General features: G+C 37.7%; 1 protein-coding gene across 1 annotated transcript; it reads left to right on the forward strand.

Moving 5' to 3' along the window:
• On the forward strand, positions 1-25,472 carry PYGO1 (pygopus family PHD finger 1). Its single transcript, XM_070797512.1, has 3 exons — positions 1-197; positions 17,995-18,080; positions 19,159-25,472. The coding sequence occupies exons 1-3, from the start codon at positions 149-151 to the stop codon at positions 20,281-20,283; spliced, it is 1,260 nt and encodes a 419-aa protein (XP_070653613.1). The 5' UTR covers positions 1-148; the 3' UTR covers positions 20,284-25,472.
• The last annotated feature ends 305 nt before the right edge of the window (positions 25,473-25,777 follow it).

Genomic DNA, 25,777 nt, shown 5'->3' on the forward strand with positions numbered 1-25,777 from the left:
GCGTCCTTGCCGCCCTCGGCCGCGCCTCAGCTCTGAGGCTCGCCTCGCAGCCGCAGCGGCCCCGCGAGCAGGAGGAGGAGCCGCCGCCGCAGCATCAAAGAGACCGAATTCCCGCGGCCTGGGGGGGAGTCATGCTTTGCGGTCTGTAATGTCAGCAGAACAGGAGAAGGATCCCATTTCGCTGAAGAGAGTTCGAGGTAACCGAGAAGGGCGCCGGGTTGAGGGAAGCGGGGTGAGCGGGGCGCGCGGGGGCCGCGTGCCCGGCCGCCGGGAGGCCACGGGGCTCTGTCCGGGCCTAACTCCGCGCAGCCCGCGTCCCGCCTGCGCCCCGGGGCCCGGGCTGCGGTCGAAGGCGCGCGGCCCCGGCGCTCGCCCGCCCGCAGGACCACCGCGCCGGGCCCTGGCCGCCCCGACTTTGTGTTAGGAGGCAGTTGAAGCCGCACTCCGCATCCCTTCATACCCCGCTTCTCGCCCACCTTACCTCGTTGGCCAGACACAGCACAATAGGCAGCTCAGAGGGTGAGAAAGAAACACCCCCGGCAGAGACCACGAACGGTGCCTACCCCCCACAAAAAAGTAAGTTGGACCGCACTGGAGTTGACGCTCTTGCAGAAGGTGTGCCGGGCCTTCGCGTCTCTCCCGGGCCCCCTTCCCACCTTCCAAAAGGCAACAAACATGCAGCTTATTTTCCTTAGGAAAGGAGAAACTATATTCATTGAAAACGCTTTCCTCTATTGGCTTGTGGATAAGAAGCAAGTCGCCCCAAATCAGTTTTACACACGGTCGGTCGGCTGGCTTCTTCCTCGCACACGAGTTAGGAATTTCCCTGCTGCCTTACTAAGAAATATCAGAGGGAACGTGTGCCAGACAAAAGATACTGCCTATAAGTTCAGACGTCAAGTGCCGTCTCGAAATTTGGGGAGTGTCCTCCAGCTCTTTATTTCTAGCGTTCAATAAGGTTAAGGTTGAAAGTCCTAAAGTTGAAGTCATACAGTTTGCTCATTAAGCAAATATTTATTGAACATCTACTCTGTGCTCGGCACTGTTTTTGACACTGGGATACCACGGTGAACAAAGCAAAAAGACCATCTTCACCCACCAGGAATTCAAACTAGTGGGGTAAACAAATGATGAACAAATGAAAGGTATAGAATGTCAAATGGTAAGTGCTATGGAAAAGGTCAAAGCAGGGAGAGTGGTTGGAAAGTATGTATGGGGGTGGGGAGGTAGTGATTATTTATAAGAGGGCTCACCTGGAAGATGAAGTTTGGCAAAGATCCGAAGGAAGTGATAGAGCAGAGCCCTACGGATAGGCGTGGGAATAGCAGTATTGGCAAGAGGAACAGCAAGTGCAAGGGCCCTGGGTCTGGAAGTTGTCTAGTGTGCTCAAGCAGCTGCATAGAAACTCTTGTAAGTGGCATGGAGTGAGCAAAGGGACAGTAGTGTGAGCTGAGCTGAAGGATAGGGTGAGTGTGTATTGGGGGTCTTGTGAGCCATTGAAAGATTTTACTTTGGCTTTCACTCTGAGATAGGTGCTGGATGGTTTTGTCTAGGAGAGTGACTGACGTGACTTAGGTTTTTACTTGCCGCTGTGTGGAGAATAGACTGTAGCGAACAAGGGCTAACAAGGGAGGCTACTTAGGAGGCTATTGTAATAAACCTTTCAGCCAAACAAGATAAAGTGCTTTATAAATCAGTAGTAAGGTAAATTTCCAGTTGATTTAAGTGATGTAGAGACTGAGGACCGCAGCCATTCATCTGTGTTTTTGTTTCTTGTGACTAGATATTAAATCTGTAGAACTGGCTTGAGACACAGTGACAATGTGGGATCCAAATAACATCACTTGAGTTTAGATAGATTGATTTTCTTAAACATTTAAGCAAAAACATAATTTAGAGCAGAATATTGTTTTTACAGGCTTAACATCAGCACAGTCTTTCTCTTGGTGAAGATTTTCTATTTCAACTTTTCTTTTCTCTTTGTGGTTATGAGTTGCCAAAGCCTTTAAGGAGCAGACTTTCTGAAATAGTTATCTCTTTGATATGTGTACCATATTGTTTTGCCTATTATTGTAAATTATTTTGGGCTTGAAGGAAAAGAAATCGTTATCAAGTTTATACCTTTGAATTCAATTGTCAGTCTTACTCAAATGTAATTTTAAATAAAATTGATGGGTATGTCATTGTGGGTCAAGAGCACAAATCTATCTTTGCTTTGTTACAACTGCTGGTTTTAACTTAGATGTTGGGAATTCACTCAGGTGTCAGTTCAAGAATACTGTGAGAGTTAAGTACCAGAATATAAGACAAAGCACTTTTTAAAATAAAAAGCTGATACGAAGAGGAGTTTTTATAATAAGTCGTTTTGTACTAATTAGAACATTAATTTTTAAAGCATTCTAAAATTATTTTATAATCCATAAAAGGTACCAGTATATCTACCTGAGCTCTTCTGAAGCACGGTTCTGCTGAACTTCACTGCCCTGAAGCTTTTGGTTATAATTTATGTCATCTGACTGCTTATAAGAATGTGGTGTTTGCAGAACATAATCTCTTGAACATTGCTTCTCAAACTGTTTCTCCATCCATTGATATACATAGGCAGACTTTTTAATGGTTATGTATTTCATGTGTATAAAAAGTGTAAGTCATCAAACCTCTTGCTGAGGATAAGGCTAAGATATAGACGATAGATAGATAGACATAATAGGTAGATAGATCTCTCTACATATCTGTATATGTATAGATAGAGATATATGTATAGATATATCTCTATCTATACATATATCTCTATCTATACATATATCTCTATCTATACATATATCTATCTACACATGTATCTCTACATGTTTATCTCTAGAGAGACCTATATATATATTTAAATTTAGAAGAATTATTAGAAAATAATATTATAGGTATAACTCAGATATGGCAAAATTAGGACAACATGAATGACTTAAGGACTTTATAATAGTATACTCTGTAGACCTAAAGCACCATGATTCCTTAGGATGCTTATACAAAATGTAGCTTCCTGGACCCACAGAATTAGGATTTCTGAAAGATTTCTCTGCATCCTTAACAAGCTCTCCTGTGGGTCCTTATGTACACAAAAGTTTGAGAACTGCTGTTGTTAGACCTAGGTTATGATAGGTAAGTGGACCAGAGGAAGTGGACTGGTAGTTTTCCAAACTTGTCCTGATATTTTAATATTAGATTCAGAGTTCATATCTAGAAAGGCCAAGTATCTTTCTCATATTTCCTACCAGTTCTTACCAGCTCCCGAGCCCTCAGCCCTTGATTGAAAGACAGATCCATGAGGATATGTGCAATATCTTGATTCTTTTTCTTTTTCTTCCCTAACTGCTTTGCTCACAGGAGATACTAGATGAATGAATGAGTGAATACATGAAGGAACTCATTCATATCTTTATGCTGCTTTCAGATTGTCCATAGCCTCTCCCACCAGTTTTTACTTGCCCTTTTCCCTTAAAGTGTTACCATCATCCTTAGTTTAACCAACAGTCCTGTTATCCAGTATTCTGATGACAATACTTGTTCATTTATTCAACAGATATTTATTGGGTAGACAATGGGAATACATTGATAAGAAGACATAACGCTTGTCTTCACTAACTTTTAGTGTAGTCTGGGATACTGAAAAGTAATCATTTACAAACAGTGTGATAAGTGCTGTGATCATCTATGAAAAAATAAACATATAACCCCTCTTTAAGGGAGTCAAGGAAGGCCTCCTGGAGGAAAGTTTTAAGAAGCAGTGGGTGTTCCTTTGTTTTAAATGTAGAAAGAGCAGCAAGGAGGATGAGGGGTGAGAAGAAGGTCTAGGAACTTAGTGATGATTTTGAGAAGGCACTTTTGGGAGAAAACCATATTTCAAAGTGCTGAATGTTAAGTGGTGAAGATGTGATTTAAAAGAAGCTTGGTGGCGGAAGGAAATACGTAGCCAATAGATTGAAAAGAGTCGAGACAAAGTTTGTGTGGGTTCTCTTTGTTTACTTTTTCTCCCTTGAACAATAATAGACATATTAGTAGACCAACAGAAGGACCTGATTTAGAGGAAGACGGGAGACACTGAAAAAGCAACGGAAAAAGAGAATAATTCATTAATAAAGCGTTCAGTACATATAAAAAAATATCTACTGTGTGCTAGGTACTTGCTGTTGTGGAAGTTGGGCATGAAATAGACAAGGCTCCTATCCTCATAAATCAAGTTTCTGCATATGAGAGAAGGAATAGCATCAAGGATGCAAATGAAGAGTTAGTCTTAGAGAATTAAAGAGAAAATGAAGAAGAAAAGCAAATTTAGAGTTGAAGCATTCATTTCAGATGAAATGCTATTTTTTTTACATAAATGTCACATTTATTGTTTCAAATACAATTCTGTCTGATTTACTACTGATTTTGTGTGGAAAAATTAAGACAGCTGACATTATATGACTCATGTCAGAACTGTGGTGAACACTATATAATATCAAGATAATTCCATCTAGACTATGAATAAATGATAGTTCTTTAGTAGAAATTTCACTAGTCATGAGGCAAAAGTGATTAAATAGCTATCTGCTTTTAAAAGACTGTAACCTTCAGGTGAAAAGCTTTTAACCAGAGTTGAAATGACACTGAAGAGGTGAGGATGTATTTTAGAGTGGCATAATAACACAGAAATGTCACAGAAGCATACATGGTAGACGGTACTAAAAAAATACAGACCATCTTGATAAGAGGAGTGTATGGAAGATTTGGATTAAGATAGAAGAGTAAGCATAATTTACGTAGTCATAGAACTGAGGGAAGCAACCGGTGAGAGAAAATCTAAAGGACAGAATTTTGAGGGGGATCGTTGTTTTGTTTTATTTTTTAATTAGCATAAGTAAGGACTAGGCAGAGTGTCAGGAAGGCAAGTTTGGTTTTCAGCACGTTGAATGAGTATCCCCGTGGGATGTTGCAGAGTATGCAATGGATATACATGGTTTGGAACTGAGGTGGGTGGTCTGAGCCAGAAATAGAGATCTGGAAGTTATCAGTAAACATGTGAATATTAATTTGATGCCTTGGGAGTAGATGAGCTTGCCCAAGAGAGTGAAAAGTTAGAAGAAAAAAGCATTGAGGAAAGCAACTTTGGGAACACTAATGTTTAGGAGATAAGAGGGAAAAGAGGGCGCTGAAAAACAGAATGCCAAGGAGTAGCCAGAGAGATAGAGAAAAACAGAAGAGAATGGTGTCACAGATATATAAAAGAATAATTGATGAGGGAGCGATAAATGGGTTTTGTTGTTAACAATGGAATGAAAGGTGTCTGTGAGACCTTCAGCATGCTTTTCCTCCCATATTCCCTAACTTGATAAAGATCATTTATTTAGTAACCCAAACCCATCCCCCAGTGCAACTCAGCACTGTCCCAGAGTCCTAGATATTCTGTCTCTTTAGTATGTTTTGTACTTGTCATCTCCTAGTCTTTCCACAGCTACTTCTTTTAGTTCAGATTTTGCTTATCTCTGATTATTACACTAACCCTGTCACTGGTTTCAGTGACCCATTTTGTCTTTTTTAACCCATTTTCCACATTGCTACTTCCTGCTGGTGATATATAACTGCCATTTATTAAGTACTTACCAAGCAGTTTTCTAAGTAGTTTAATCATCTCGATAACCCTGTAAGTTATGTTATTATTATTCTAGGTTTATGGTTGAGGAACTGATGTTCAGAGAGGTTTAGCAATATGTGGTAATGTAACATATTCAAGTCTGCCTGCTAAGTTGCTTCAGTCATGTCTGACTCCTTGTGGCCCCATTGACTATAGCCTGCCAGGCTCCCCTCTCCACGGGGTTTTCCCAGCTAGAATATTAGAGTGGCTTGCCGTTTCCTCCTCTAAGAAATCTTCCTGACCCAGGGATTGAACCTGCGCCTCTGGTGTCTCTTGCATTGGCAGGCAGGAACTTTACCACTAGTGCCACCTGGGAAGCCCATATTCAAGTCTACCCAGCCAGTAAGTGGCAAAGCTAGAATGTAAATTCTGGGGCCTCAAATCCTAGCCACATAGTGCTCCCCAAACACAGTTTAGTCACATTACTCTTTTTTGTAAAATTCATTGGTTTCCCGTTGCATTTCTGATGAAAATCCAACCTTCTTATGTTGACCCAATCTAACATTCCTATCTTCTTATTTGACCCAGGCCTACCACTTAGTCCTCCATCCTTCATATTCATGACATGTTCATCCTTGTCTCCCATGCTCCATTTCTGAAATATTCACATTTCCTCTCTAGATGTCATGAGCTCTCTTGCCTTTACATTTTTCTTTGCACATTCTGTTCCTTCTGCTAGGCATGTCCTCTTCTTTTTCCTAACTTTGCTACGATACCCATCTTCAAAGCATCAGCTCCATTGAGACCTCCCATTATTAGAGGTGTTATTGTATAGAGTCAGCTTTCCTCTTGGACACCATCTACCCACCCTTCTAAGCTTTACCTTTGTGAGCAGCCTTAAACTGCACCACAGTAATGCAAAGATTGTTAGTTTGGGGAGAACAGCTGGCACAGGAACCACAAATATTTAAAAACTTAAATGACTGAGGTTGAGGGCTTGAGTTTAATATTTATTACATGCCCAGATTGATATAGATTTGAGGCATCATATAGTGGACACTTTCTGCCTTGCATTTGAAAAGGAAATAATGTGTTTTTCGTTTCAGTCATATATGGCCCTTTTGCCAAATGCTTGATGGAATTCATGTAACACTATATTCACGCATTCACAATGTTTCCATTCCATGGTAGAGACCAGTATTATTAAAGTGTATGTTTCAGGTGAAGATAAAGCTGTTTAGCTAAGAAGCTCACATCCAACTGACAGTATATGCTAGATTTCTGTGCTGTTACGAAAAACTGATATTTGAGTGTCCAGTGATTGTGTCGTCACTGCTGGTTATTAGATATTGATAGGATGTTAAGTACTGTAGAAACGGAAGTGAAGTACGCTAGTGATAAAGTTTAGTCTAAAGGGAAACAAAATGAGGACTAGCAATTGAGGGTCTGCTCTGTGCCAGGCAGTGTATTAGGTACTGTTTCAGTCTGTTTGGGCTGCTGTAACAGAATGCCATAGACGCGGGGGTTTGTAAACAACAGATATTTTATTTCTTACTATTCTTTTCTAAAAAACTTTTATTTACTTACTTATTTTTGGCTGTGCTGGATCTTTGTTTCTGTGCACAAGCTTTTCTCTAGTTGTGGCGTACAGGGGCTACTCTAGTTGCAGTGTGCATCTTCTCATTGCAGTGGCTTCTGTTGTTGCAGAGCACAGGCTGTAGAGCACGCAGACTTCAGTAGTCACCCCGCTCAGGCTCAGTAGTTGTGGTGCATATGCTTAGTTGCCCTGCAGTCATGTGGATTCGTCCCAGATCAGGGATCAGACTCGTGTCCCCTGCTTTGGCAGGCAGATTCTTAAACACTGGACCACCAGGGAAGTCCTATTTCTTACAGTTCTGACAGCTAGAAAATCTGAAAGCAAGGAGCCAGCAGACTTGGTGTCTGGTGAAGACCCACTTTGTGGTTCATAGACAAGTCTTCCTACTCTGTCCTAATATGGAAAGGGGTGAGGAAACTCTCCTAGGTCTGTTTCATAGGGGCAGACAGAGCCCACTTGACCTAATCACCTGTCAAAGACCCCACCTCCTAATACCATCACACTGAGATTAGGATTTCAACATAAGTATTTCGGAGGGCAAAACCTGGTTTGAGTCAAATTGGTCTAGAGTACATACTTATTCTAATTCATTCAAATTTTAAAATACACACTTGGAATAATGCTGAAGCAGGTCTGTTTAAAGGAAAATATTAGAATACTCATTGGAAGGACTGATGCTGAAGCGCCAATACTTTGGCCACCTGATGCGAAGAGCCGACTCATTGGAAAAGACTCTCATGCTGGGAAAGTTGAGGGCAAGAGAAGGGGGTGACAGAGGATGAGATGGTTGGATGGCATCATTGACTCAATGGACAAGAGTGTGAGCAAGCTCTGGGAGATAGTGAAGGACAGCGAAGCCTGGCATGCTGCAGTCCACAGGGTCACAAAGAGTTGGATACAACTGAATGACTGAACAACAAAAATGTTTTAAAATAATGTAGTCATATTACTTACAAGAACAGTTACTATCACATACCAAACCATAATGTGATAAAATGAATAAAATGAGTTTAATAAAAGAAAATTTAAAATATAGGAGGCACACTCATATCTAGTGTACAAGAATAATGTTCCCTTTAAAGACTTGGTGCCAAAATAGATTGAGTCTTAAACCTAAAGAATAAAGAAGTTGTACCTAGACCAAGAAAAAAACATAAGAGGCCTAAAGTAAATAATCCACTCTTTAAAAAGGGAAAAAATTGATTTTAAGAAATAAAAAGTGCTTACAAATACTTCCCTGGTGGCTCAGATGGTAAAGAATCCACCTGCAGTACGGAAGACCTGGGTTTGATCCCTAGATTGGGACAATCCCCTGGAGAAGGGAACAGCTACCCACTCCATATTCTGGCCTGGAGAATGCCATGGACTGTGTAGTCCATGGGGGTTGCAAAGAGTCAGACACTACTGAGCGACTTTCACTTTCACTTTGGCTTTCCTGGTGGCCCAGATGGTTAAGTGTCTGCCTGCAATGCAGGAGACCCGGGTTTAGTCCTTGGGTCAGGAAGACCCCTTGTTAAAGAAATGACAACCCGATTCAGTATTCTTGCCTGGAAAATCCCACAGATGGAGGAGCCTGTCAGGGTATAGTCCGTGGGGTTGCAAAGAGTTGGATACAACTGAGTGACTAACACATACAAATAAATGATTTTATCCTTATAAATGAGTTTCATATAAAAATCATTAATTTGTAGAGTCTTTAGATGGGAAAAAATAGCTTCATTTAATAGGTTGGAAACTCCCCTAAGATGATAAGGAGAGAAATAAGCTTCCAGATCTACATAAAAGGTAAAAGTTTATTTTGCTTAATTGAGATTGATTGACATAATGAAGGGTGATAATATATAGATTAAATTCCTTTACTTTCTTAGGATGAGAGAGGTTTCTTTCCCTATTGTGGACATCACTCCTTCCAACTTCTCTGCCCCTTGTGCATTCGGAGGGCACTGGGCAGGTAGGAGTGAAGAGATAAGATTAAGAAGTTCAAGAATTAACAAAAGGATCAAAGTAGCCATTGTTACAACAAGCTTTGAAAGTTCCCTTTTCTTGGTTCTGTGCCCCACAGCTCTCAACTTGTGGCTGAAATGGTCATGGTTTCCCTTGAAGAGTGTAGAGCAGATAGAGAGAAGCTCTGGCATCAAGTCATTAAGATAACCTAAATAACTACCTCTATAATCACTACTTTCCCTCCTTAGGGATTTTGGCCTTGCAGCTTCATTTCTAAGGAGTAATAATTACAGAAATTCTTGGTAGTTTATATTCTAATTAGCCCCAATGAGCATTAATCTGATTTAACGTGACTTATTATATCATGGAGATGACAGAACCAGCATTATTAGAGACAGTGATGGGAGGGACCTAGGTAAGGCCAAGAGTCAAGCCATTGGAAATGGCCTCATTAACTTTTTAGATGAATAATCAGTGGGGCAACAGAGACCAGTGGGAACTTGAAGGATTGTTTTATGGAGGAAAATATTAGACTCTTAAATAAAAAAGTAATACTATAAAATTCAGTTTTCAAAAAAGAATTTTAGATGGCTTTGCTCACAGATTACTTGAAAATATGGAATTTATTTAAATGATTCCAAATGTCAGAGTTTTGCCTTATAGTAAATATAGAAATTATTATTAAAGTTTCAGAAAGTGAACAGAGATGATAGAGTAGATTTTGTTCATCTTTAAATTACAGTATTTTAATAGAAAAAGTTACAGCTATTCAGTAGTCTTAATAATGCTGTGGAAAAGGTAATTTATATGTACTAGAAGAGACTCAGAGAAGGCAATGGCATCCCACTCCAGTACTCTTGCCTGGGAAATCCCATGGATGGAGGAGCCTGGTGGGCTGCAGTCCATGGGGTCACTAAGAGTCAGACATGATTGAGCAACTTTTCACTTTCATGCATTGGAGAAGGAAATGGCAACCCACTCCAGTGTTCTTGCCTGGAGAATCTCAGGGACAGAGGAGCCTGGTGGGCTTCTGTCTGTGGGGTTGCACAGAGTTGGACATGGCTGACGTGACTTAGCAGCAGCAGCAGCAGAAGAGACTAATGTATTAATCAGTTCAGTTCAGTTCAGTCGCTCAGTTGTGTCTGACTCTTTGCAACCGCATGGACTGCAGGACCCAGGTCTCCCTGTCCATCAGCAACTCCCAGAGTTTACTAAAGTCATGTCCATCGAGTCAGTGATGCCATACAACCAGCTCATCCTCTGTCGTCCCCTTCTCCCGCCTTCAGTCTTTCCCAGCATCAGGGTCTTTTCAAATGAGTTGGTTCTTTGCATGGGGTGGCAAAAGTATTGGAGTTTCAGCTTCAGCATCAGTCCTTCCAATGAATATTCGAGACTGATTTCCTTTAGGATGGACTGGTTGGATTTCCTAGCTGTCCAAGGGACTCTCAAGAGTCTTCTCTAACACCATAGTTCAAAAGCATCAATTCTTCAGTGCTCATCTTTCTTTATAGTCCAACTCTCACATCCATACATGACTACTGGAAAAACCATAGCTTTTGACTAGATGGACCTTTGTTGGCAAAGTGATGTCTCTGCTTTTTAATATTCTGTCTAGACTGGTCATAACTTTTCTTCCAAGGAGCAAGCGTCTTTTAATTTCATGGCTGCAGTCACCATCTGCAGTGATTTTGGAGCCCAAAAAAATAAAGTTTGCCACTGTCTCCACTGTTTGCCCATCTATTTGCCATGAAGTGATGGGACCAGATGCCATGATCTTAGTTTTCTGAATGCTGAGCTTTAAGCCAACTTTTTCACTCTCCTCTTTCACTTTCATCAAGAGGCTCTTTAGTTCTTCTTTGCTTTCTGCCATAAGGGTGGTGTCATCTGCATATCTGAAGTTATTGATATTTTTCCTGGAATCTTGATTTCAGCTTGTGCTTCATCCAGCCCAGCATTTCTCATGATGTACTCTACATATAAGTTAAATAAGCAGGGTGGCAATGTACAGCCTTGACGTACTCCCTTTCCTATTTGGAACCAGTCTGTTGTTCCATGTCCAGTTCTAACTGTTGCTTCCTGACTTGCATACAGATTTCTCAAGAGGCAGGTCAGGTGGTCTGGTATTTCCCTCTCTTTCAGAATTTTCCACAGATTGTGGTGATCCACAAAGTCAAAGGCTTTGGCATAGTCAATAAAGCAGAAATAGATATTTTTCTGGAACTCTCTTGCTTTTTTGATCATCCAACAGATGTTGGAAATTTGATTTCTGGTTCCTCTGCCTTTTCTAAAACCAACTTGAACATCTGGAAGTTCACGGTTCACGTACTGTTGGAGCCTTGCTTGGAAAATTTTGAGGATTCATTTGTTAGCATGTGAGATGAGTGCAATTGTGCGGTAGTTTGAGCATTCTTTGGCATTGCCTTTCTTTGGGATTAGAATGAAAACTGACCTTTTCCAGTCCTGTGGCCACTGCTGCATTTTCCAAATTTGCTGACATATTGAGTGCAACACTTTCACAGCATCATCTTTTAGGATTTGAAATAGCTCCACTGGAATTCCATCACCTCCACTAGCTTTGTTCGTAGTGATGCTTTCTAAGGTCCACTCGACTTCACATTCCAGGATGTCTGGCTCCAGATGAGTGATCACACCATCGTGATTTTCTGGGTCATGAAGATCTTTTTTGTACAGTTCTTCTGTGTATTCTTGCCACCTTTTCCTAATATCTTCTGCTTCTGTTAGGTCCATACCATTTCTGTCCTTTATCGAGCCCATCTTTGCATAAAGTGTTCCCTTGGTATCTCTAATTTTCTTGAAGAGATCTCTAGTCTTTCCCAATCTATTATTTTCCTCTCTTTCTTTGCACTGATCACTGAGCAAGGCTTTCTTATTTCTCCTTGCTATTCTTTGGAACGCTGCATTCAAATGGGTATATCTTTCCTTTTCTCCTGTGCTTTTCACTTCTCTTCTTTTCACAGCTATTTGTAAGGCCTCCTTAGACAACCATTTTGCCTTTTTGCATTTCTTTTTCTTGGGGATGGTCTTGATCCCTGCCTCCTGTACAATGTCACGAATCTCCATCCATAGTTCATCAGGCACTCTGTCTATCAAATCTAGTCCCTTGAATCTATTTCTCACTTCCACTGTATAATCATAAGGGATTTGAATTCAATCAGACCTGAATGGTCTAGTGGTTTTCCCTTCTTCCTTCAATTTAAGTCTGAATTTGGCAATAAGCAGTTCAGTTCTGAGCCACACTCAGCTCCTGACTTGTTTTTACTGACTGTATAGAGCTTCTCCATCTTTGGCTACAAAGAATGTAATCAATCTGATTTCAGTGTTAGCCATCTGTTGTTGTCCACGTATAGAGTCTTCTCTTGTGTTGTTGGAAGAGGGTGTTTGCTATGAGCAGTGCATTCTCTTGGTGAAACTTATTAGCCTTTGCCCTGCGTCATTCCGTATTCCAAGGCCAAATTTGCCTGTTACTCCAGGTGTTTCTTGACTTCCTACTTTTGCATTCCAGTCCCCTATAATGAAAAGGACATCTTTTCTGGGTGTATTAATGAATTTTTATTATTAAGCATTACCTTTTTCTATTTACACTTTTGTTATAATGAAGTACCCATAACAAGCATTAGGAAAGACAGGGCTTTAATGTTTGGCCTCTTTATTGGTTTATATAATCACTTTATTATTTGACCTCAGGCCCACTGCTTATTCTTTTCCACGAAATTTCTAGGTATTCAGATATAAGAACAACACATTTCTCCGTTCAGTATGTTAGTATATACTGTTATGCCTTTTGTGGGCCATTGAGGAAGACATTATATGCATAAGATTTCTGGAAGGCAAACTTATATCTTAGAAATTGAATAAACTTAGTTTTACTTAAGCAACAAAGCAAAAATAAATAAGTTGGACTTCACCAAAATTAAAATCTTACGTGTTTTACATCTGATAAGACTCTTGTATCCTTAATATATATGTAAAGAATTCTTAAAACATAACAGAAAAGACAATCTAAGTGAAAAAATAGGCAAAGAACTTGAAAAAGCATTTCTGCACAGAAGATCAATAAATACACAAAAGGGTAGTCAACATCATTCGTAATTTTGGAAATGCAAATTAAAAGCACAAGGAGATACCATTTCACACTCACTAAAGTCACTATTAAAATAAAAAAATAAATCTCGGGGAGGATATGAAGAAATCAGAACTCTCAGACTTCAGAGGCGGGGAATGTAAAATGATGCAGCCACTGTAGAAAACAGCTTAGTGTTTCCTCAAAATGTTAAACATAGAGATATCATGACTGTATCTATGTATCTATGTATCAGCAACTGCACTCCTAGGTGTATACCCAAGAGAATTGAAAATACACTTTCATTTAAAAAGTGCACATAAATGCATCCAAAATAGAAACAACCCAGGTGATCACCAACTGATGACTGGATAAAAATAATGTGGAATGTTCTTCAGCCATAAAAAAGAATGCAGTAGTACTACATAAAATAACATGGCTGAACCTTGAAAATATTATGCTAAGTGAAAGAAGCCAAACACAGAGCCACATATTATATGGCTAACAGGTACGTGGTTTCTTTTTGGGATGATGATAGTGTTCTGGAATTAAATAGTGGTGATAGATACACTGCTTGGTGGTGGTGAATATGCTAAAGACAAAACAAAAACCCATTGAATTGCACACCTACAAGTAAAAGAAAACAAATCCCAGTTTCAGATTTCAGAGCTGCTTTTTACCAGAGGTATGGCCCAGACCTTTACAATTTCATTTCTCTTTGTTTCTTTTTTAAAATGAGGATGATTTTCCTCATAGGTTTGTTATGAAGATTAAGTGAAGGAACATAGATACAGTTAGATAGAAACCTTTAAGATAAGATGCTAGTACAAAACTACAGAGTCTCTTCTTAAATTTCAAGTGAAATGAACCAAAACAGTTGGAAAAAAAAAAAATGGCAAAAAATGTCAGCAACAAACAAGGGAAGTGGCACAGCCCAGTAACATAAATCTGGAATAGGCTGAAATCTGGATCACTGTTTTAGGCTTCTAAAACAACCCCTTCCTCTTGGGAGCTGTTGGTGATTTACAAAATTTTGAGAATGCTCACTAGTAACCCCAGGTCTGGAGAAAAGCAAATTAAACGAGTGTTCTTATTGTCTCACTTTTTTGAGTGAGGAAAAAAATGAGTAAAACAGGTTTGTTGTTGTTTTTAAAGGACTCTCTCTGAGAGAAAAGAAGTCTTCAGGGATACAAGGTGAATAAGACAACACAAGAGAATACTCTAATGTGAGTGGATTACTGCACCCTACAAATAAGTAGATATGCACTTAGCAAAACATCAAAATTAAGAGCCTGGATGTTTCAAGGAAACACGAGAGGTTAACAACCTTACTAAGATAGGCAAACATTTTAAAGAGAATATCCAGTCTAATAAATGTAACATTCATATTGGGTTTATTCTAGGAATGTCAGGCTAGGTTTAACATTAAAATAATGTAAAGGAAAAACATCATATGATTAGATACATACCACATAAGCCAAGAAAACCACCTAAGCCAGGCAAACAACCTTAGATAAGAATAAAAGGGAGTCAAAGTCACATACATTAAATCAGAGTTTAAAAGGTCTGGGCAAAGTTACAGGGTAAAAATAAAAGCATGATAATTACTCAGACATGCTATAGCAAACTAATGAACTAACACACATAGTGAAGAAAAAGAAAAACAGCATGCAGAAGATGAAGAAACCATAACCTACAGGACAAAAAGGAAAAAGTAAAAATTTATAGTCCTCAACTTTCAATGAAGGAAGTGTCAACATTATTTAAAGAAAAAAGAAAAACCATGTTTTTAATGTTTTTTTATTTAATGTTTTTATTGATGTTTTAGCCTTAGAGAACCCATTCCAGTGTTCTTGCCTGGAGAATCCCAGGGACGGCAGAGCCTGGTGGGCTGCCGTCTATGGGGTCGCACAGAGTCGGACACGACTGAAGCGACTTAGCAGCAGCAGCAGCAGCCTTAGAGAATTCTCTTTTGATGAAGAAACATTTAGCATATTCATCATTTTAACTTGTTTCTTTTTCCTTATTAAATTTGAATAAGTTGACATTTAATGCTTTTATTTAAATATATCCCATTTTTGTAAAAATATTACTATCAGTGTTTATACACAGGAGTGAAAGTAGGTAGGTAGGTAGTAAGCTAAAAGTCTGGACTGATGTTAACTTATGAGTAATGATAGTTTCTGGCTGGTAGGGTTTGAGGTATGTATCAGTCAGGGTCTAGTCAGGAGGCAGAAACCATACCAATTATTTTTAATGTAAAGAATTTGATATAAAGTATTGCTAACAGATATTAAACTGGCAAAATGGAATACTAAAGATTTTACAGAGGTAACAACTGTGGGAAGAAGCTCCGCATGTCCTCATGGCTGTAGGACATAGGAAACACGTTGGAATTATAAAAACATGTCCACTCACAAGAGGGACCCTGTGGAGTTTAAACTCCGGTCTCTGAGAAGGAGGTGCTGCTTAGGCTGGTATAAATGCCCATGGGGTTAGAGGATGGGACTAGTGACTCAGTGCTGATGTCTCTGAGGAGGGCACAATCAGGCTACCTGGGATAATATGTGCTCTAAAGAAAAACAGTGTTATTTTGTTCCAGATGGTTAGCCAGAACAGGGAGTACCTTTCCACTCATTAGAAGACTTCCTCTCTGTCCCTCAATAGGGCTTTTAAAAAGTTTTTATTCATACTGGTCTTGTGCATTTCTTAAGTTTATTGCTAGTTATTTTAGTTTAGTTTTGTTCCTGAAAATGAAAACTTTTCTTCTTCTTTATCTTTTAATTAGTTGTGGTTTTTATACATGAAAGCTTTTGGTGTTTAAATATTAATTTAACATCCAGAATCCTTACTAAAATTTTGTTATTTGTCATAGTTTTTACCTCCACAGTATTTAAACTTGTTCTAAATAGCCCTTACAGAAATCTGCTTTGCATTTTGTTATGTGTGGGACTATTGCCAGCATGCTGATTTCTCTTTATTGCTATGTACCATTTCTTTCCCTGAGCTACTGTTGTAAAGATATCATTACAGGTCTCCCTGCTCCTGACCTCATTCTCATTACCAATTTATTCTCAGCACAAATGCTAATGTAATCTTTTAAAAACACAAATCGTGTTACTTTCCTGTTTGAAATTCTTAAATGATCATCCACTGTTCTCCAAATATAATCCTGATTCCTTATCATAAACTACAAGGCTCTATATCTCAGTTAGCTTGGGCTGCCACAACAAGATGCCATAGACTGGTGGGCTTAAACAACAGAAATTTATTTTCTCACAGTCTGGTGCTAGGAAGTCCGAGATTAAGGTGCCAGCCAGTTTGTCAGTTCCTGGTCAGAGCTTCCTTCCTGGCTTGTAGGTATATGCCCATCTTCTTGTGTCCTCACGTGGTCTTTCCTAGTGTATGCATGAGGGATGAAGGAAGGGAAGGGGAGAGAGAGCAAGGACAATCACTTATTCTTCTTCTAAGGCTGCTAATCCCATTATAAGGGACCCACCCTTGTGACCTAGTATGACCCTAGTTACCTCCCAAACCCCTCATCTCCAAATACTCTCAAATTAGGGTTAGGGCTTCAATATAGGAATTGTGGGGGGATACAGCAATCAGTCCATTAACACTTTAAAATGATCTGGTCCCTGCCTGTCTCTTCAGCCTCTTCTGAAGGCACTCTCCAGAGTCCCCTAACACACTGGCCTCTTTTAAATGTCTCAGACACATTTGTGCTCCTTTCTTATTTATTCTCTCTGCCTACAGGCTTATTGTTCTGCTCTTCAGATGAGAGATTTCTTGTCATCTTTTAGGTGTCAGTTTAAGTGTCTCTTTCTTAGAATCCATGTGTATGAGCAAGTCTCCTAAAATCTTCTGTCAACCCATTGAATTTATTTATTAATCTGTTATAAATATGTATTATATGGCTACATATATGTGTACATAATTTTATTCTGTCACTTTTGTATATGCTCAGAATTCTCTATAATAAAAAATGTGCTTTTTTAATGGAAAAAAGTTCCATTGATAAACTTACTTTTTAACATAGTCAAGCTTTTGCTTTTAATTGATTGAGAAAATCATGCCCACATTCATTGTTGTGTTTTGATAATACCTTTCAGAATTAAAAGGCATATGCCTTTGATGCCATAATTCTAGTTCTAGGAATGACTTGTACATGAGTGTAAAGACATTTATACATGGATTTTCATTGCAGAAAAGCAAAGGTTTGGAAACAATTGAAATCCATCAATAGGGAGAAGACTAGTTTAATGAATTATGGTATAATCATACTATGAAATACTACTCAGTTGTTAGAGAATGGAACAGTTCTATATGTAATGGCATAGAATGATTTCCAAGTAAGAAAGCAAGGTACAAACCATTGTTCTATACTAAACACGGCATCCTTTTTGTACTCCCTAGAGATACACTAGAATTAATCTAGATTATCTTTGGAAAGATGGAGAGAAACTAGCAACAGTGTTTGCTTCAGGAATAGGAAACCAGATGACTGAAGGTTTGAGGGTAATATAGAGACTTACTTTTTCACTGAAAAAAAAAAAAATTAAAAAACAATGCTGTGGGAGTAGAAGTGAATGACTCTGGCTGAGATTATGGGGAAGGCTTTTTGAAGAACAAAGATAATAAAAGCTTAATACTACTTTTATCTAATAAAAATAGAAAACATATTAACAGGTAGCTATAATGGTATAAAAGATATAAAATTTCACTTATGAATAGAAATATTATTTGGATGTATTTACTTATTTTTAGGTGGTGATAGTGGACTGGATGGGTTAGGAGGACCAGGTGTGCAACTAGGAAGCCCAGATAAGAAAAAACGCAAGACAAATACACAGGTAAATTGGCATTTTCTTTGTTAACAGTTTTTCTTCACTGATATGATCACGCTATCAGGTAAATTTAACTTTGGTCTTGGATTTTGTTTACTATCCTCATTCTGAACCTAGTAGTAAATTCTGCAGTGATTGTACTTTTATTCATTTATTTAGTTTTTACTCTGCAACTCATGGCTATTATTGGACTGTAGGCCTAGAGTGAATACTGCAAGAAGGAAATGTAGGCAAATAAATTAAAATGCTTATTCTTAAATCTAACTTCAAAGGAATAGATGCCTGTAGTTTTATGAAAAGATTTAAAAATACATGGACACAAGTTTAACCTGGAGTAATGTTCAACTATTATAATAAATCAGTATGTATGTACATAACATGAAGCAGAAAGCATCTTTTGTCTATAATCTTTGGTCGTAATAAACATTTATAAATACTGACTTTCTTGGTTTTATCCTCTATAAATTTGAAGCACTCTTTTTGTTGTAAAGACTGCAAGTGAGTATGAAGTGTGTACATTTTACTTTTCTCCATTTTGGCTACACTGTTAAACTTGCAGTGTGACTAAAACTGGCAGTTAATTTTTCTAGTCTGAGGTCTAGAATGTAGTGCTTTGGGACTACTTCAGTAGCTACTCCCTGAAATTTAGCCAGGAAAAAAAAAATTAGGTCCTGTTTACTGTTATTTAATTTTATAGCTATTTAGAGGCATAAAGGTATTTTTAGTTAAAATTTTAAGTGAAAGATTATAGTTGTAGGCTAGCATATTAAATGAAAATTATGGTAATGAAGCTTCTTTTGAAGACTGAATACATCTAGAGTTTGAAATAATTGATTTGAGCTAAAAAAAAATACCATATTTCCTTTCCTAAATGAAAGAAACCTACACATTTTTATCATTAAATATAATTAAATATAAACGTTTTTTGGAATTGAAAGGTCAAGAATTAAATTTTCATAAATTTTCATAAATTAAAATTTCATAAATTTCAAAAGAAATTTAACTAAAACCTGGGTTCATAAATGTTAACATTTATGACTTCTTTGATCAAAAACATGTATTTCACTTTACATTCTCATTTCAGGGGCCTTCTTTTCCTCCATTGTCTGAGTATGCTCCGCCACCGAATCCAAACTCTGACCATCTAGTGGCTGCTAATCCATTTGATGACAACTACAATACTATTTCCTATAAACCACTACCTTCATCAAATCCGTATCTTGGCCCTGGTTATCCTGGCTTTGGAGGCTACAGCACATTCAGAATGCCACCTCACGTTCCTCCAAGAATGTCTTCCCCATACTGTGGTCCTTACTCACTCAGGAATCAGCCACACCCATTTCCTCAGAATCCTTTGGGCATGGGTTTTAATCGACCTCATGCTTTTAACTTTGGGCCACATGATAATTCAAGTTTTGGAAATCCATCTTACAATAATGCACTGACTCAGAATGTTAACATGCCTAATCAACATTTTAGACAAAATCCTGCTGAAAACTTCAATCAGATTCCTCCGCAGAATGCTAGCCAAGTATCTAACCCTGACTTGGCATCTAACTTTGTCCCTGCAAGTAATTCCAATTTTAGTTCTCCGTTAGAATCTAATCATTCTTTTATCCCTCCCCCAAACACTTTTGGTCAAGCAAAAGCACCACCCCCAAAACAAGACTTTAGTCAAGGAGCTACCAAAAACACAAATCAAAACTCCTCTGCTCATCCACCTCACTTAAACATGGATGACACAGTGAATCAGAGTAATATTGAATTAAAAAATGTGAATCGAAACAATGTCGTCAGTCAAGAGAATAGCCGTTCGAGTAGCACTGAAGCTACAAACAACAGCCATGCAAATGGGACACAGAGTAAACCACGACAGCCTAGAGGTGCCACAGATACATGCACCACTGAGAAAAGCAATAAATCCGCTCTCCACCCAAGCCGTCATGGGCATTCTTCTTCTGACCCAGTGTATCCTTGTGGAATTTGTACAAATGAAGTGAATGATGATCAGGATGCCATCTTATGTGAAGCCTCTTGTCAGAAATGGTTTCATCGGATCTGCACTGGAATGACCGAAACAGCTTATGGCCTCCTAACAGCAGAAGCGTCAGCAGTATGGGGCTGTGATACCTGTATGGCTGACAAAGATGTCCAGTTAATGCGCACTAGAGAAACATTCGGTCCACCTGCAGTGGGCAGTGATGGCTAATAACAGGCATTCACTTCAGTGTTTCCCCACCCTCTGTGTATTACAGAGGGTCAGTGACACAGGATGTTAATGTTTTACATAATTTTTTAAAATGCATACATGAAAAGATTATTTACCTTTTAGTTTTTATTAATACTCCACTTCATTGCTAGTGCGTATTTTGTATTGTCTTGTTTGCTATCATAAATAAGAATAATGTATATGGGGGTGCATTAGAAAGTACTATACAAATAAATTTTAGCTGTTGTTAAACATAAAAGCCTCTTGAAGCTTCAAGATAATGTATAGCAAACGTAGGCAAGTTTTTACTTTTTTAAAAGTTAAAATCATTGAAAGATGTGTCAGTTGACCCTTGAACAACACAAGTTTGAACTGCATACGTCCACTGATTTTCAGTAAACGCATACTGTAGTACTACATGATCCTTGGTTGGTTAAATCCTAGGATAGGGAAACACAGTTTTGGGGGGCTGACTGTAAAGTTGTATGCAGTTCTTGACAGTGAAGAGATTGGCACCCCTAGCTCCCACATTGTTCAAGGGTCAAGTGTATTTCACTGCTGAACTTCGGCAATATCAAATTAAACATTTAGTTCAAAGAATATTTGAGAATCCATGTAATGTGTTTTCAGAAAGAATATATGTAGCTAAAACATGAAAACATACATTTTAATGGATCATCTAACAAATAGTAGAGTATGACACCAGATTCCTCCCTTACTGGTGTTCTTGAAATTAGTGACTTTCATATTATCAAGTCAGTCTTTCCAGGATGTCTGTTTGTACAGCTACAAGACAGATGTTAGCATATAGTAGATGTTTAATACGTATTTGTTGATTAACTTGTGGATTGTACCACATGAAATTGCTAACGTAAGATCAGTTGAAAATTGACTACGATTAGTAGAGTTGTCATAAAGGGTGTTTTTAGTTGTGCTTTTATTTAGAAATATAACAATATTATGCTCTTCACTCTTCAGTTTTCCTTGATTATTGAGTTGTTTTGTTATTGTTTTCCAGAGAAATAAATAATACAGTATTCTCAGAAGAATTGTGAATACTTTTCTTAATATCATTTCAAACTGGGACATAGAAAAATGAATTTGGCCTTACAGGGCTCTGCTGGCAGAAGAACTACTCAGTGGTGGTTTGAAAAACCTTGTTCTTGGGATCTGAATTTAAAAATGAGCCTCACAGGACTTCAAAATCCATTTTAAGTGAGGATCAATTAAGAGCCAAGGTGAGAGCTTACTGACAGCCATTTGAGGCCCTGCAGGAGACACAAGTTTCTGCTGGGGCTGGGGAGAGTGTAAAAATAGACTTAAAGGTATTCTCTTGAGAGAAGATCAAGAATGGAGACAGTTGAAGGTACACTCATTAAGATTTGAAACAACAGAAACCTGTTTTTGGAGTGGATCAAAACCTGTGACCCAAAAAAAGGATTCTATATGACAGTTGATAGCAATTTACACAATGGTTGGTTGTTGGTAAAGCTCCCAAACTTGAACCATCATTACTGTTGTGACCAAATCTGAAGACTGTGTGTTGATCTGCAAAAGGGATAGTGACAACCATTTAAACCTTGGTGAAATGACAGCAGCAGCAATATTGCCAAGAAACTTAAATTATGCTTGAAAATTTTGATTATATACCCTTTGATTAGTAAACATGAACTGACACTTTTACATGACAGCACTGGCATCACATGTCACAAGCCACCAAGCAGTTAATTATTTGATTCTGTCGTTTCCAGCATAGTCACCAGAACTTTATCCAGTGAACTGGTGTAGTTTGCATCGTTTGGAGCTTTTTCTAAGAAACTACATGTTCTCCAATTGAGAAACGGTAATTGGAGGGTTTGAACAATTTATACAACATAGCAAATGATGAATTTTATAAAAATGAAATATTTAATATCCTATTAGAAGAAAATTATTAATGCTCATGATGCGTATTTTGATTGAATAAAACTTATTTTTTTAAATAGTGTTTTAATTGTGACCAACAAAAACAGCAATTTCATATGGTACAAGGTAATATAAGGTTTTTTCCATTTACCTGTGACTAGTTAGAGGTGAGTACAAAATATTTTAAGCATAGCTGTAAGATAAATATCTTTATAGTTCTAGGAAATGATATAAACTCTCATACTAGGTACTCCTTTGTGTGAAAATTTAACCATTTGAAGCAGATTAAAATGCAGTACATTGGGCTGACTCTTGACATTTGATTGTTCAGTAGCATACTTGAAGATCATATTTTGCTTACATTGTTCAGTAGCATACTTGAAGATCATATTTTGCTTACATTGTAGCTTTTGTTATTTTCTAAATATGTAAGGATCTAGTTAAGTTGTTTTTGGAATCCCAATGAATGCTGTTTTTTAAGATATAATGCACTGCATGCTATAAACCCAGTTCTAGCATCAGATGGTGATTAAAAAAGAAATGACTGAGTACAGTTAGATACTGAGTAGAACCTTCCAGTGTCCTCAGGAGTTAACACAGTAGTACTCGCTGTGTTCATTGCTAAAACTGGTGAGAAGCAGTTTCTAAAGCCCTCTGTTGCTTACAGTTTTATTAGTTATGAATGTTTTGTGAAAAGGAAATAACCTCTCTCAAATTAGTCTAAAAATACTTGATTTATAATGTGACTTTTATTTTCCATTTCCAAATAATTGTTTTTAAAATTTTACAAACAAGTGAATTTGTTCATGTGTTTAGGTCTTAAGAACACCTTACTTACTTAGATAAAAATCTGTTAAATATCTAAAAGAGGAAAAAAACATGGTTGATTCCAGCAATGAATTACAGGCAAACTGTAATCATAACTGGCGAATGTTTTCATCTATTTGAATTAATTTTCTTACTAGTTCTACATTTGTCTATATAACACTGTCAGAAGTTTTCTAGAGGCTTTTTGGTAGGGAAGTGATGAACTTTAAGAAGGCCAGATATTAATTTGCCTAATATGACTCAAAGAAGACTGTTACACAAATTGATGTGGCTTTCATAATGCAAGTGATGAGTTGCCCTAATTTCAAAATATTTAAAGAGGGAATGAGATGCATAATCTTCTAGTAACATCACACCTTTTTTAGCGTAATCCTCTTCCTTCACTGAAAGGACCTCATCTCACATGCACACATATATACAAGGACACACACACGTGCAGTTGAGCAGGAAATCTTGGAGTTTCTCCTACATTCTCAAGTTTTGCCAGAGTTCAGCCTGGCTGTCAGCAGCTGGCTCCCTCCACAAGACTCGGTTACTGATAGAAAGTTTTAAATCATCAGTTCCTTTCTCAAAACTCGCTTTGTTCATTTCACGAGAGAATTCTTGAACCACTTGCTTCCAGATGCTACTGGACTCACTAATACAGAAATAATTTAGCTTGTAAAAGAAAAATAAATTATTCTTCAGATAGAGTGCTTAGAATTAGATTTGTGATCCGTGTTTTCCTTGTGTGTGAAATACTTTAGAGTACTGCTATTATGATTCTTGTTATCCAAACTAGAAGATTATGTACATAAAACTGAAGATTTTCTTGTACTAGTGCTTATTCTTCTTAGATGAACACAATACAAGAAATCCAATTTGTGTGTATGTGTTTAGATTCCCAACTCTTCCTAGTGGTAGGAAAAAAACTGCAATAATAGGTCACCCTGATATCTGCTGACTTTAATCATCCAGGTAAATATCGGGAGTTTTCTTCTAATACTCTTCCAAATTTGTTTGTCTTGAACAAACTGAGTGCTAGTACTTACTATTCAACATGTTATAGTAATTGTATTTAATAGTAAATATATATATATATAAGCAATGATTTTTAAAGGGAGCTCTAGAGAGTTTTTTGATTTCTTTTTTGCAGTGTATAGAGGTTTCATATGCATGAGTGTCTTGTTATTTAAGGTCTTTTTAATTAAAAGCATCAAGATTCCCAAAGTTCATTTGTAAATAGCGATTTAGAACTCTCTATAAGATGACTAGATTCTTAGGGAAGCTCATAAAGGCTTATTTAAACCTCATATAGTTAGCCAATAGTATCATGCTGAGTGCTCCTTCTTAAGGAGAACCAATCAATGTAGGAAGGAGAAAGGAGAGGTCGGTCTTACCTTTTTCCTGATTGGACACAGGAAGGTTACGTACTTTGGTGTGAGTGTTTCCCAGTTGCCCTCCTACCATCTTAAATTCTCCAGTGAAATGCTCTAGAAACCAACCTGCCTTTTCCCTTCCTGGATGTTCTATACTTCAAAATTTCATATCTTTCCTCAGAAGTCACACTTCTTTGTTGGCTGTGGTTGGCTAGATTTTTAAGGGGAAAATGTTTTCCAATAAGTCTTGAACAAAGTGAAGAATATGGGATTAAATTTCTCATTTTTTAAAGACTTTAGGCAGAATGAATCCTAATATCTTAGATTTCCGGCAATATGACCACATTTCAGGCACCATAGAAAGCAGTATTTTTATTAGATCGATACCTTGAGAGTACTTCCCAGTTTCCTTTGAGACTTTTCACTTTTTCTCTGCTTCAGAACTCAGAGATTTCCTTCTTATTTCCAAATTTCAGTAACTTCCCCATTTCCTGTATTCCATTTATCCTATAAAGTAGTATAGAAGTCGCATCTGTATTTTTCCAACTCTTGGTACAGTGATGGGAGCTTAGAGGCACCCCTGGAGTAAAGAAACTAGGATGGCATTAGTATTTGCCAAGACAAGTGGTCTAGGGCAAGTAAAGGGAAGGAAATTTTCATTGAAAACTTAATGAAAGCCAATGGATAAGCTTCATCTTATGTCATATTTTGTCAAAACACATTATTTGTAATTATATTAAAATTCTAAATACCTGTCCTTTTCTTGTTCTGTAGGTGATGTAGATGATGTTGCTTGTTAGTTAAAATACCTTTTATAAAAGAAAGTCCTGCTTCTTATCATGATGTATGTGACTTAAATGACTGTTTCATATTAAAACTATTTCTTCCTTATGTACTGCTTACATATACCTCTTTTTGGGATATTAGTTCAGTACTTTTATACAAATCTGAGTGTGTTCCACATTGGTGACATGTATTTTTGCAGTAAATTTTTGTTTTGTTCTTAGAGCATGTTTAAAGTAACACATGCACTAGTGCTGTGATCTGTGGCAAAATTACTGTAATTCAAATTGGAAAATAAAATGTTTCCAGACTTTGTCCAACATTTATTCCTATGGCAAAGGAAATTACTATGTAATACTAATTATTTCTTATGCTGATATGTTTAAGCTACTCTATGAAGTATGTGAGACATCAGTATTTATGGGTTAGTATTAATAGATGGCCTGATGTCTGAAATGGAATAGAGGAATAAAATTTGGTGTTGGCAGTTCCTAGAAGCACTCATAATAAATACTTTTTAAAAATTTGATCTTCCTTTTACAGTTATAATTTACTAAGGAATTATCTTAACTGACAGTGCATATTAGATTTTTTTAGCCTATATCATTATATACTAGACT

The sequence above is a fragment of the Bos indicus genome, chromosome 10 (assembly GCF_029378745.1).
Source record: "Bos indicus isolate NIAB-ARS_2022 breed Sahiwal x Tharparkar chromosome 10, NIAB-ARS_B.indTharparkar_mat_pri_1.0, whole genome shotgun sequence".
In the NCBI taxonomy this organism is placed as follows: domain Eukaryota; kingdom Metazoa; phylum Chordata; class Mammalia; order Artiodactyla; family Bovidae; genus Bos; species Bos indicus.